Source organism: Pelobates fuscus, chromosome 2 (genome assembly GCF_036172605.1).
Source record: "Pelobates fuscus isolate aPelFus1 chromosome 2, aPelFus1.pri, whole genome shotgun sequence".
Lineage (NCBI taxonomy): Eukaryota > Metazoa > Chordata > Amphibia > Anura > Pelobatidae > Pelobates > Pelobates fuscus.
Window position 1 is genome coordinate 288,769,745 of NC_086318.1, and position 13,621 is coordinate 288,783,365.

At 38.7% G+C, this 13,621-nt stretch overlaps 1 protein-coding gene across 2 annotated transcripts in view; it reads right to left on the reverse strand.

The window, feature by feature from the left end:
* Window positions 1–13,621, reverse strand: part of TIAM2 (TIAM Rac1 associated GEF 2) — a 370,710-nt gene that overhangs the window by 163,012 nt on the left and 194,077 nt on the right. For both annotated transcript variants that reach the window (XM_063443422.1, XM_063443421.1), the window contains 3 exons: window positions 9,127–9,312; window positions 8,178–8,324; window positions 7,961–8,032 (listed from right to left, as the gene is read on the reverse strand). In XM_063443422.1, coding sequence (XP_063299492.1) covers window positions 7,961–8,032; window positions 8,178–8,324; window positions 9,127–9,312 — 405 coding nt within the window. The remainder of the gene's footprint in view (window positions 1–7,960; window positions 8,033–8,177; window positions 8,325–9,126; window positions 9,313–13,621) is intronic.

Consider the following 13,621-nt stretch of genomic DNA (forward strand, 5'->3'; position numbering starts at 1 on the left):
CGTTATCTGACGCTGGACGTCCTCACGGACCTCCAGCATCAGATTTTCCCCATAGGAAAGCACTGAATAACTGCTGACTATACTGCCCTTTAAATATGAGCATCAACAATTAAAAAAGGAGCTGCATTTACCTCCACTTGAGGAGTCCGACAATATGTTTCCTATTAAACTAGCCATCCATGAAAATGTATATTTTATATCTAGGAGAAAAAAAAAACCCAAAGGTTGTACAACTGACAGCAGACGTCTGAACTGCATGAGGCGTGGCTTATGGACCTATTCTCATTCTCTGTCAACAAGCTCTACTTGGCTATAACAGCAGGTTTAGCTGTAATCCCTCCTCTTACAAAAGCAAGCTAGCTTAGAAAATAGTTCTTTATTGCAGGCTAGCAATCCAGAACAAATGTGGTATGTTGGTTATTCCTGGCAGCTATGAGTACAAAGCTCCCCTTTAAGTCTACTGGGATTTTACTGTCTACTCCTGGTAATCAGGGTGGCTTTCTTTAACTCACAGTGTCAAGCCAAACCCAATCTGCTGAAAAAAAGAAAATGTTGGCCTGGTCTAAAAGCTTGCTTCCAAGGAATTCTGGAAAGAGAGACCCTTTGTAATAGAATTAGTTTCACAGGCTAATGATTGCTATAGGCCTGGCTGCCTGCTTTAATATCTTTTCATTTAGTGACCACTGATCCAAGTAAATGCTTACACAGCCTACTTTAAAAAAAAAAAAAAAAAAAAAAGTGACACTAGACATGGTTTGAGAACAGATTTTAAATAACTGGGGCTGCTCAGTACTTTCCTGAAAAATAGAGAATTAAACGAGTAGTTTCATTTTTTATTTCTCTGATAATGATAGCTGGGGCCGACAGGGTTACTGCACAGAAGGTGTTACTTCAACCAAAACCAGTGTTTCATGAAAACACTGTGATTTGGTTGGTGTAACCCTTTAAGATTATCTAATTTTGGTGCTTAATATTTCTTTAAGTTTCGGTTTCCATGTGAATCTGTATTAGAACTTGTATTGTAAAACGGAAATTGTTTGCGCTATATAATTAATAATAATAATAGAGCCATTTGTCACAGGAGTGAATGCACGGGATGCAGCTCTTCCTGATGTGTTTTGTTTGAAGGTGGACTTACTCCTGTGATTTTTCTTTATAGTCCCCAACTAGATGGTTAACAGCATGTGTGACTACAACCTGAACCAACTCTGTCTATCATTCTCACCGCTCTCACCAGCCTGCAATTAACTACATTCACCTGTCATGCATCCTGTCACATATTCACAAATTGTTACATACTGTCATTAAATCACATTTAACCAGCTACACACTCTGTCACATAGGCCCATACAGTCACCCATCTAGTTACATTCACCCTTTTCAGTGACTTGCATATATTTACTAGCCAAGTCGTAGACCCCCAGCTAGCCATATGCACATCAAACCATACTTATCAACTCTGTTACATCTTAGCCATCATCCACCTCCATGTTCAGATACCCCTACCCACCTAGTCACGTTCACCTACCAAGCTGCCAAGTTACATAGGTCTTTGCATCCAACAACTTATATTTATCCACCAACAAAGTCACCTACTTGCCAACCATTTCTTACATACATTATGCACAAGCTTACATACACACAATATACACAGGTGCACATACACAAATTGCATATGGAGTCTAGGGATGCACCAAAATTTCAGTTGCCAAAATTTGAAACATGCAGGGCACGCCGCACAGGATTTCGATGAGCCACCTGTCCTTACCATGACAGGAATAACAGCAGGGAAGGGGGCTGTTAGTGTGTGTGCAGAGCTGATGTTGGCTTTGTGAGGGAGACAGGTGCTTCTTGGGAAGGAGAGGTATGGATAGATGGAAGAGAGGTACACCTAAAAAGAGGGGAAGTGAGAGACACAGAAGAAGGGGAGAGCGAGACATGGAAGAAGGGGAGAGTGAAAGATGGAAGGAGGGGGGAAGTGAGAGACATGGAAAAAGAGGGGAGTGGAAGAAGGGGGGTGAAAGAATAAAGAAGAGTGAGAGAGACATGGAAGAAGGGGAAGTGAGAGACATGGAAGAAGGGAGGAGTAAAAGATGGAAAAAGGGGGGAAGTGAGAGACATGAAAGAAGGGGGAGTAAAAGATGGAAAAAAGGGGGGAAGTGAGAGACATGGAAGAAGAGGGGAGTTAAAGATGGAAGGAGAGGGGAGAGAGACATGGAAGAAGGGGATAGTGAGAGTTGGAAAAGGGGGGGAAGTGAGAGACATGGAAGAAGAGGGGAGTGGAAGAAGGGGGGTGAAAGATGGAAGAAGGGGGAGAGAGACACGGAAGAAGGGGGGAAGTGAGAGACATGGAAGAAGGGGGAAAGTGAGAGACATGGAAGAAGGAGGTAGTGAAAGATGGAAGAAGGGGGAGAGAGACATGAATTGTAGTTTATTGGCTTGTAGTTGTTGTTTCGACCCAGAATTTTAATTGCTGTGCATCCCTAATGCAGTTACATATATATTTAACCACATTTGTAAGAAATCTGCACCTTAAGGCTGGTTTAGAAAGTCAGAAATGGGAAGTGCAATCAATGTTGCAATACAAAAAGCAACAGGGTGCACATTCTTCTACTTATCTAACAAAATCTGAATAACATAAACAATATTGCCTCTTACTAGTGCGCACTGATGATTATTGGTGTTTACACATCCTGTTATAGTGTGCCTTTAAATGAAACAAACAAGTCATGGCAGTTAAATAACTTAAAGCAAATTCTGGGTTGAAATATTTGAAACTGTAAATATGTTTAACAAATGACATATTTCATTTTTATTGTAACTGCATGTTTTAATGCATTACCTCCTTGTGGTTTTAGTTTAATAACAAGCATGCAAAATGGAGGGTTAATAAAAACAAAATGGCAGTACACAGGAATGTTATACCTAATTAAATAGACATTACCCACACTGTTGTGTGTTCCCTGGGTGGTACGTTTAAATGAGAAGGCAAAATAGGAAAATATGATTGAATTTTGCCATTAAGCGTAAAAAGCAAAAAGGAAAATAAACAGTTTAACTACGCTAACCACACAATGACAGCATTTTCACTTTATATGAGTCTTTGGTGGATACAGAGTTCAATTGTAGCTTTACAAGTCACCATGTGTTGTTACACAAAATGCTAGAAATTGTTTTAATTTCATCTGACTCTAAAATAGATCCTTCATTTTTGCACAGACTATTTTTAAAGTTGTTAGAATGAAAAGTTGACATCCACTCAAAACTGTCAACATCATTATTTTTGCAAACATACAGCCACAGGGAAAATGAACCAATGAACAATTAGACCATAAAGAAGAGCGAAAGGCCCACACTTCCACCCCTTTCTGGGTATTTTTTTTACATGTAAACTCATGGCTTTCTCAAGCATGATGAAATGCATTCCTCTCATAAAAGTGATGTTTTGGAGTTTTTCATTCCTTTAGTTAAAGATCAGAAAACCGTCTGAACATATGTTTTGGCAACATTTTAGAGATTATTTTCACATGATAACATAATGTCTAGTCGACAAACTTTCAATTTATTCCTCAGCTGAGTTTAAGTGTCTTCATATTTGTTCTGATTATTTTTCCTGATCATTTTACAAGACAGCATTTACTTATGGGTTATCTCCTCCCCTCAAAGCAGAAAGGACAGGAATTAGAACTCTAAAATTGGTATAAAAAGATCACCTTCTTCCCCATCAGGCAATTTTTTTCTCCCCCTTCTTTCCTTCACAGCAGTCTGGAACAGGTCTGCTTAAGGTTTTTATGTTATTTTCACCAGGCCAATATTTTGTAGGCCCAATCAGGGTACAGCCTCTAATCCCTGAAGTTACCTCCCTCGGTACCACCTTTATTGCATGGGGTTCTGACAGTGGCATACACATGACCCATGGGGCCCCGGTGCGAAAATTGATCCGTGGATCCCTCCCCCCCCCCCCGCTTACTCTGCACAGGCCGGGGCCGCAACACGTGGCGGCGGGCACCTGGTCGCAGGTGTTGCAGGGCTGCGACCGCGGTATGCACACACACTTAAAGGACCACTACAGACACCCAGATAACATCAGCTCAATAAAGTGGTCTGGGTGTCAGGTCCCTCTAGTTTTAACCCTGCAGCTGCATAGAGAAACTGCTATGTTTCACTGAGGGTTAATCCAGCCTCTAGTGGCTGTCTCACTAACAGCGGCTAGAGGCGCTCCCGCGATTCTAAGACACTGAACGTCCATAGGAAAGCTTTCCTATGGGTGGTTTGAATGCGTGCGCATGCGCATTCGGAGCTTAGAGGCGGAGGGATCCCCAGCGCCATGGGAGTCTGGCGCTGGAGAAAGGTAAGTGCTGAAGACACACACACACACTCTCACGAACAGACGCATACACACTAGCTAACAGACACACACTCAGCGACAGACAGACATACACACTCACTTACAAAACATACACTCTCACTGACAAACACACACTCACTAACAGACATCAAACAGACTCACTAACACACACACAAGCACACTCAGTAACAGACACACACAGTAACACACTCACTGACACTTACTAGCAGACACACTCAACAGACACACTCACTGACACTCACTAACACACACACACTAACACTCACACACACTAACACTCACACTCACACTAACACACACACTCACACACACACACTCACACACACTCACACACACTCACACTCACACTAACACACACTCACACTAACACACACTCACACTAACACACACACTAACACTCACACACACTAACACACACACTCACACTAACACACACTCACACTAACACACACACTAACACTCACACTAACACTAAAACGTTTTTTTTTTAATTTAATCCCCCCAGCCTCCTTACCTTTTGGAGTGCTGAGGGGATTCCCGGGGGTCCAGTGGTGCTGCTGGGCTCCTGGGCGGCTGGTCACTGGACGAGCAGACAGGCTGGCCGGCGCGCGAGGGAGCACTCTCCCATGAGTGCTTCCTCTTCAGCTCCCTCGCGCGCCGCGTAGGGATGCCGGCGCCGGAAGATGACATCATCTTACGACTCCGGTATCCGTACGCTTTTCAGATGCACAGCTTGATTACTCCAGTATCCGTACTTTTTTCAGATGCACAGCTTGATTGCAGGTGCACAGCTTGGGCTATTTATTGACTCCCATAAGCAGTTAAAGGAACACTATAGTGTCAGGGATACAAACATGTATGCCTGACATTATAGTCCTGATGTGGCATTTTAGGTGAGTCGCCTCATGTTAAAAAAGTGATTTTACTCACCTTTTCTCCCACTCCATGCCGGTCTGGCAGCTGCTGGCCCTGTCTCTATGACTGAGATCATCAATCATGAAGATATTAAGCCAATCCAATACTTTCCCATAAGAAAGCATTGGAAGGCTATTGCACATGCGTGGCAAAACACTGCTTTGTTAGAGATGCATTGAATCACTGGGTGGAGACACTGAACGCCAGCGTGTGTGGAGTAGGAAGCACCTCTAGTGGCCGTCTGAATGACTGCTACAAGAGGTGTTACTAAGTCCCAATGTAAACCCTGCCTTTTTTCTGAAAAAGATTTACACTGAAAACTCTACAGGGGCAAGCCATAGACACCAGAACCACTACATTAAGTTGTAGCGGTTCTGGTGACTATAGATATTGTATCTAAACTTATACTGCCTTTTGTCAGTGAAACAGTGCACTGTGGTGTGCACATGTAGTATGTGATTTCAAAACATGATTAAAGCAAAGGGAAACTCACATAATATATAAAGATTATGGAACATGAAGTGTGTATTATGGGTAAATAATGCAATACAGGAGCTCTGGAGATGGCAAACTATGAAGCCTGTCAAGAGATGAGTTTTAAAGACAGATATGCTGTGTTTCTCTGCCCACAGCTCCTCTCCCAGCATATTGATAAAGAAAACAGGAGTCACATTCCCAGGCAGCCACTATTTGCAACTTCACTATGAATTCTGTCATTCCTCCATTAGTCAGATTCCACAAAATGGAAAACACTAACTGTTGTGGTTTAAATTCAGCAGACAGCAATGTTTTCTCTCAGGTATGAAGACAAGGAATGGACACAGCAGAAATACAAGCTTGGAGGGCAGTACTCCATCACACAAGTGTATGACAAAATACTGCTCCTAATTTTAATGGGGAAAAACACAGATCTTATAACAGCATTCTCCACACATCCAAAAGGGGTTGTCTTTACATAATACAGTCATCTCCTGTCAATTGCATATTCAAAGAACTTAAATCACATTTGGCATTAGCTGGTCAAAAGGTGTTACTTGATTACACAAACACTTCCCAATAGTCACAAAGACAAGGTGTTAACAGGATATCCAGTGCAGGGGGGGAAACAAGAAGATTTATACAAATCAGGATCAAAGGCCAGCTGTTATAATAGAGCATCCTGACATTACTTAATCAATTGTGTAGTGTGACACAGGATAAGGGGAAAGGTGCTCATTATTCCATATCACTAACCCTTTTTTCACATCCTTTTCCCTAGGACTTCAGTAACGGAGAGGTGCTGGTATGGTAGCGGCTGCCAGTAAAGTAAAGGAGAGCAAGCAGGAAATGGTAGCGGCTGCCAAGCAGTGGCTATCAAGGACATGCATCTCCCAGTCCTGCTCTAAAACCGATGGACCCCATGTTAAATGCTGTCAGTCATACCATAAAAAAGTTTTTCATATACAGCTCTTCATCACACACTCTACAATACAGGCTTTGATAGCAGATAAAGATAGACATGCGTCAGTTAATATGCAGCTGAGAAGGCCTCAACTATGTTTTATTGAAAGTGACAATCTTAAGTATTATTTAGGGGTATTAAGTGGCATACTGTGAAGAATATCACTTCATGTTCTCAAGAGAAAGTGCTCTGCTAAAGCTCTCCTTTCACTACACATGATATCAGCTGCTCAGGAACAAAGCCCAACTGCACAGCTCCAACTGTTTTTCTGAACACCATGTACATCGGAATATTCTGCTAAACAGATTTGCCGGAAAAACATAATTCATAGAATCTTTTGTGATAACAATGTATTTCAATTAAATCATCTGTTGTGTCCCAGAAAGCTTTCTATATATTACAAATTCCAGACCTCTCGTCTAATTAGTTTGCCTTTTTTCGTTTTCAAGAGCTACCAAATCAGACTGAATTTGTGGTTTCTACAAAGTTAGAATGACAGCAACATGGTGATTTTTGCGAATTCTAAGCGAAATTACAAATGAAAATTAGCAGGTAGAGGCTAGAAATTGGCAAAGACTGATGCAGTGGGCCAGAAAAGTTACTTTCCAAAAAACTTGTTAGCACTACACTTCAGACACTCATTACAAGGAGCTGCATTGAATGCACACACCAAGAGTATAGGAGACATTTAATATTATAATAAGCCTTATATTCTAGTTTCCCAGTGGCAATATGTGTTACGAAAAAGCCCAGAGCAGAAATATCTTTAACTTATAGCAGCAATAGGGTATTTCCCCTTTAACATCTTGGTTCTACTTTATTGTGTAAGCCCCATCATTAAAGTCCACGTTGCTAGCTGCAAAGTCAGCACACTGTTTCTTAAAAGATATTTTCTGCATCGGCAGGCTGATCTGTCAGTACATTTATACAACATTTCATAGATTCTGAAAAAGCAATAACCTGTTATAATAAAGGAGCATGTAAAATCCTATCCATTTGTTTTAATATTGAAAAACCGGTGTAGGACCGACTGTTTTAAAAACAATATTACACACTGTAATATGGTGATTTGTATAGAAAGGGAAAGAGAGGATGACTCTAATAGAGACATGTATTTGATACCTGTAAGAGTAACGCCAATACTTTAATTATTAAGCTAAGTGCATGAATTCGCTGGCTAGCTTATAAGTAAATACATTTAATTCAACAGTGAAAAACACTCTATATAACCTTACCTCACTGGAGGTGTTCAAATTGGGTGGCACCTGTGACCCAGCGCCTCCTTGGCTTCCACTGGTGTCGAAAACCTAAATGTGAATGAGGAGAAGATATAACTTCAAATTCTACTTATAGATTACAAAACTGAAAATTGAAATTAATGTGATTAAATCCCGGGTTCAGTCATAAAACTGGATGGATGGAAATATGTCTTGCCCAACCGGCTTACTGTACCTGAGTTATTGAAGGTCTTTTCTCTTTACCCCTCCTAGCCAGAGTATCCAGTCCTTTCAGTGAAGAAAATAAGCTCTTCTTAATGTGCATTTTTTGGGAAAGAGAATATGTCCGCTTCCTTAGTGCAGACTCATCCCGGGAGCAGATCTAATTTAAAGATAAGATTACAATGTACTTTCTTAGTCGTCGAATACAGTTGTATATATATATATATATATATATATATATATATATTATATTTACCAAAAGTCATAAAGTTAAAGTAAGTTTTGAAAACCAACAACAGTAATGTAATGGCTCCTGTTCCCATACCATCCATGACTCACTGACCACAATCTAATGAATTGGCCCGTTAGACAAAAGACTACAATACATGTTTCTAGAAGCCATTATGTATAAACAGGACATTGATAGTAAAATATTTGTTGAAAGCAGTCACACAATTTTATGAGTTTTATAATGTATACAGCAGTACTGAATGGTTTAGGTGTGTTTAGTCCTCTTTAATTAGTAACTGGAAGCTTCATTTTATTTTTATTTTCTGTTAGTAAATACTTTTTAATTATTTGTTCATTATATGCCCACATTTGGAAGGGTAAATGTTTATAGGTTATAGAGTATCACTTGCCATGCAGACCTTCAGAAATATTAAGCCAAATTATATTGTGTAATAATGTTACAAAATACTGCAAAGTGTGACTTTGTAAAACAGAAAAAATATGAGTAGTATCTGTTACTGGTGGCTGAAAGTAGTATCTGGTACTGGTGGCTGAATTTAGTAATTAATCCAGCAAAATGCTATCATTAAAAGCCTGTATATCCACAATAGGAGCTTGCTTTACCAAAAGAGAACAAACTGGAAACTATATGTAATTTCTCCCAAAGTCTTGTTAAGTTTCTTTTATATAATAAATATTACATTGAATGTTCCTTCAATGCAAATACTCACCAGTGCATGAAACGAGGAGACTGAGAATATGCCAAGTCTTCCCAGTGCTAATTTTGAAGGACGTCCAGCTGCTGCCAGTAGACTCTTTGGGTTTGGTAATTCACCTCCTTGAAGACTGGCCAAGTAACATCGCATTCTGAAAAGATCCATGTTAAATTTCTCCAAATTTTGTTCCCACTGTTGGATCTGTTATGAAAAATACATACAACAACAATGTTGATTTAGCAATGATTGTATGCCTCTAAAAAAATAATTAATTAAAAAGATCCAATGATGATATTTTAGTAATATCATTTTAGATTTTGCTATTGGATTCTTATCTGCTTTTATGATGGTGTTTATTTTTTAAGTGTGCTTCTTTTTGTAATTTGACATGACCTTCTAGGTCGTTTATGTTACATACATTTTGATAGAAAGAGAAATAGTTCTATTTTGATAGAAATACAAAGATCACTCAAATAATGTACACAATGCTAATATCAACACAAAACCATGTACAACAGATTCCACCCATATTAACATTCCAAGAGGTAACTGTAGGAGACCTTCAAAACCAGAGAATATAAATGCATATACACATCTGCTGCATTAGGCCACTTTAGCAATTCAAGTAGATAACCAGGGAATTAATTATTAAAGCAAATGTCCAGGCCCAGAAAGGAAAAAGAGGCAAATAAGGTAAATAAAGAGAAGAAGAGACAGAAATGTTGTAAAGGAAATGGGAAAAAAAATAAACAAAAAACTCATCCCACAACACACACAGGTAGCGGGGAAACCCCGCCACTTCCAACCAGTCTCCCAGGGCCAAGGGTTATTAAAATTCAAATTCATCCAGCAAGGTGGTTTACCTGGAATCCAGGCAGAATTGTGCTAGACAGGTACCGGACAACAATAGGTGCTTCGTCGGACTGCTCTCCTCCCACACAGTTTCTCCTTCACAACTTTTAGGAGGACATGATCCGAGATCATTTCCTCCCAGCGCTGTCATAAGTGATTTTAGGGCTGACCCTCACTGCCTGCTGCAATCAGACACTATTAGATAACTGAAGAAGTCTCTAGCCTGTTTCAGTGGGCCGTCTCGCATGCCATGCAAAGGCACTTTGTGTGCCATACATGGCACACGTACCATAGGTTGCTGACCACTGCTCCATTTTTTTGTAATTACTATTACTTTATTAAGGTGATTTAATGATAAAAGATTAGTCTTGAGTTTCTTTGACTTCATAAGGGATCTACCACCCAAAAACACTCTTGAGATATATTCTCTATAACCGTTCAGGAAGCAATGAATGCATTAATGCATAGTACCTAGTACATAGTAGCATGATGGTCCTATGTGTATACTACATAAGCTAGTAACTAAACAAATTGGACTAGAGTACAATTATTATAAAATTTCCAATTTGACTGTTTGAATGTGCCAAAGATGTTCTTCATGTATCTCGTACTACTTATTGATACTATGGATGGAAACACAAATCCCATTCACTTTTCTTATCTTGTATTTAAAATTGATAAATAAAGGTGTCAACAGAAAAAAAAGAAAAAAATATTAGTTGATTTTTACTTGAGTTTAACTTGTGATTAGCAGGTTTGTCAGGTTATCGTGAACTGTTACATACAAAAGGTACATAAGTGCCTTGTCAGGGGAACATATTCATGATGTCTCAGATCATATTAACAAGTAAAAAGCACTGCTGTTCCATAGGATAGATACTGTCTTCTTATTAGGTGCTGCTAGCTAACTTCACGGTCCGCATAATTTTGGTGGAAGACTCTGCCTCTGACGGATGCTGATGGGAACTGTTTTTTTCTAGAGTCACAGTGAGAGACTCACTACTCTTCAATCAGAGAATGGATTTCAGAATGTTATCTCATTTATTAAATATTGTTCTCCTGCGGTGGAGCACTTTTTCTTTAATTCTTTCCTTTAAATTCTTTCCTTTAATCCTCTATTTCTCTTTGTAGTTCTGTCTAATTTTCATCCACCTTTTATTAATGTTCTACCTTTTCTTTTTATAATATGTGCCAAATAGAATAACATATTTTAAGTTCTTCATAGTGTGATCTCTTCTCAAGTTATGTGGCTTCATCCAGCACCTTTACTAGTCTGTATATGAATAGTGTTGTTCATTCAATGCTATTTATAATAAACTCTACAATAGCTTTAATAAATACCCTGAAAAATATTACAAGGGGCTATTGATTAGATATAAACATTTCCTGCTTTCCACCACTTAATTAACCCTATCTTGTTGCGGAATGATATCATGCACAAAAAGCAAACTCTGCTGCATGGAAATCATCTCGTCATGTTTATAAGTTTAGTTTTATAAACCATTAGCTGTCTCAACGGTGGAGTAGGAACAGTGCAACGAGTGTGGCTATTTACAAAGGCAGTCACATCATACAGACAAACTCTCCTTTCAAGACATAGTGAGAGAGATGTAAAATAAATAAACTGTATTTCTGACACGAAACATGTCTCCTGTTTTCCTCTGTGTCTGATAGGCAGGGTGGAGATTTTACTTAATGTTCTTATATATTCCTTTTATTGTACACAGTACAAAATATTGTCAGATAAAGAATTCATTCATTTTATATTGTGTACACACATTGTCTGACACAAAGTTCTTAAATATTAATAAACATGTTATTTCAGCCCAGCTGTCTCGCAGGTTATTTTTTGTGGTGGCAATGACTTTATCTAGACATGCAAGCGGTAAGTATGTCCTGGTTTCTTTCCTGCCCTTCATTGATTGCATTTGTCATAACACATTTTGTCTGTAAGGGCAGCAGTTGGTGTCCATTATATCCATCCAAACCACATTCTATGCGTTCTTCAACAGTCATAATATAATTTCATATAGTGTGTAGCAAGGCACAATATAATGTTACATAATTTGCGTAGGAGTAAGCAATAACGTGTATTGTAGGTGAACACAATCAATGTGCTCTCATAGTCCCAAACGTCATTCCAACAATCGTATTGACAAAGAGAAAAACATCAATATTTTTAGAGATACATTATGCCAAAACAATGCTGTACAAAGAGAGTGTATGTGTGTGTAGGCGTGGGTGTACGTATGTGTGTGTATATATATATATATATATATATATATATATATATAGCCCATGTAGTGCTGACATAAACAGCCCTTTTTTTTATTATTTCTCTAACATGTCATAAGAGTTCGGAAATCCGTATTATCCTATCCTATTTGCCACAAGTGCAAGGTATTTTCACTACATGTGTGCTTATAATTAGGGGACCCTGCTGTATTGGTTGTGAGGTGAGGCGTACCCTGGACTCATTCTATGGTAATGGGGCAAACTCTTTATCCCCGAACAGGAAGTCCTCTCCTGCTGGATGTGACAACAACCATCTTCTAAAGAGTGACAGGAAGGATGCCAATCCCAACAGCTATTCATTGGCTGAAAGCGTCATCTGACCACTCTCAGCAAAAGAATGATCCTATGTGCGCAAAATAAGCACAGAATTGACATTAGCCAGTCTAAAACTCTTGTACTAGGATGGCTGATAACACCACAATGACACTGATGGAGGTGGAGTTACATCTCCATTAACAAAGGGGTTAAACTCTGTATGTGCAGCATTTACAGCAAAGTGCTGCACATACATACTTCAGTCACCAAGATCACTTCAAATCACTGCAATTGTCATGCTGCTTGGAGTAACACTTTAAATGTAGCTGTGAAAAAGAAAACTAAATGTTAAATAACTCCCTTAATAACTGTGTTTTTGAATCTGCTAATATATATTGGTTTGTTTGTTTTTTGTTTTACTATTTTAAGTTTGGGTATAATTAAAAATATTATATTTATTACATATCTCTGTGACAATAATTTTCATTGTTTACAATGAGGTGTTGCACCCATTTTGTATATGTTCTCAAGCACAAAACAGTCTTACAGTGCAGCCCACTTGTTGCTGGGTGTAAACTGATGTCTTTGTACCTGCCTATTCTATGAGACAAATATACAAAACATATAATAATTAAACACATTTGAACACTGGAATATAATTTTGTGTAATGCAGAGACTCTCCACATAGACAAACTTTTTTCTATATGATATAGACCGTGTTGATAATGTCCAAGAGGATCTGCCTGTTAGAAATATGAGTTCACTATTTCTGCTCTTTTTATGTTATGTATACTGTATTTTTACAGCACAGAGTATTCATAGATTCGTTTACTGCTTTTCACTGCTAAAGTGCATAGTGAAAATAAAACTTAATCAAAAGTATTTAGATAATATTGTGTGGTAGGATGATAAAGTATTTTTTAGGATTGTAATATAAAAAACAAAAGATAATCTATAAAATGGAAATTCTGGACTGAGATACATGGAATCTACTGAGTCGGAATAGAGCTAATCAGTACCAAGATTGCTTACATGTAGTCTACCCTGCCCAATATCATTAGCACTAGGTTTAACAAAAGGATTTCTTAAGATGTTATAACAAAGCAA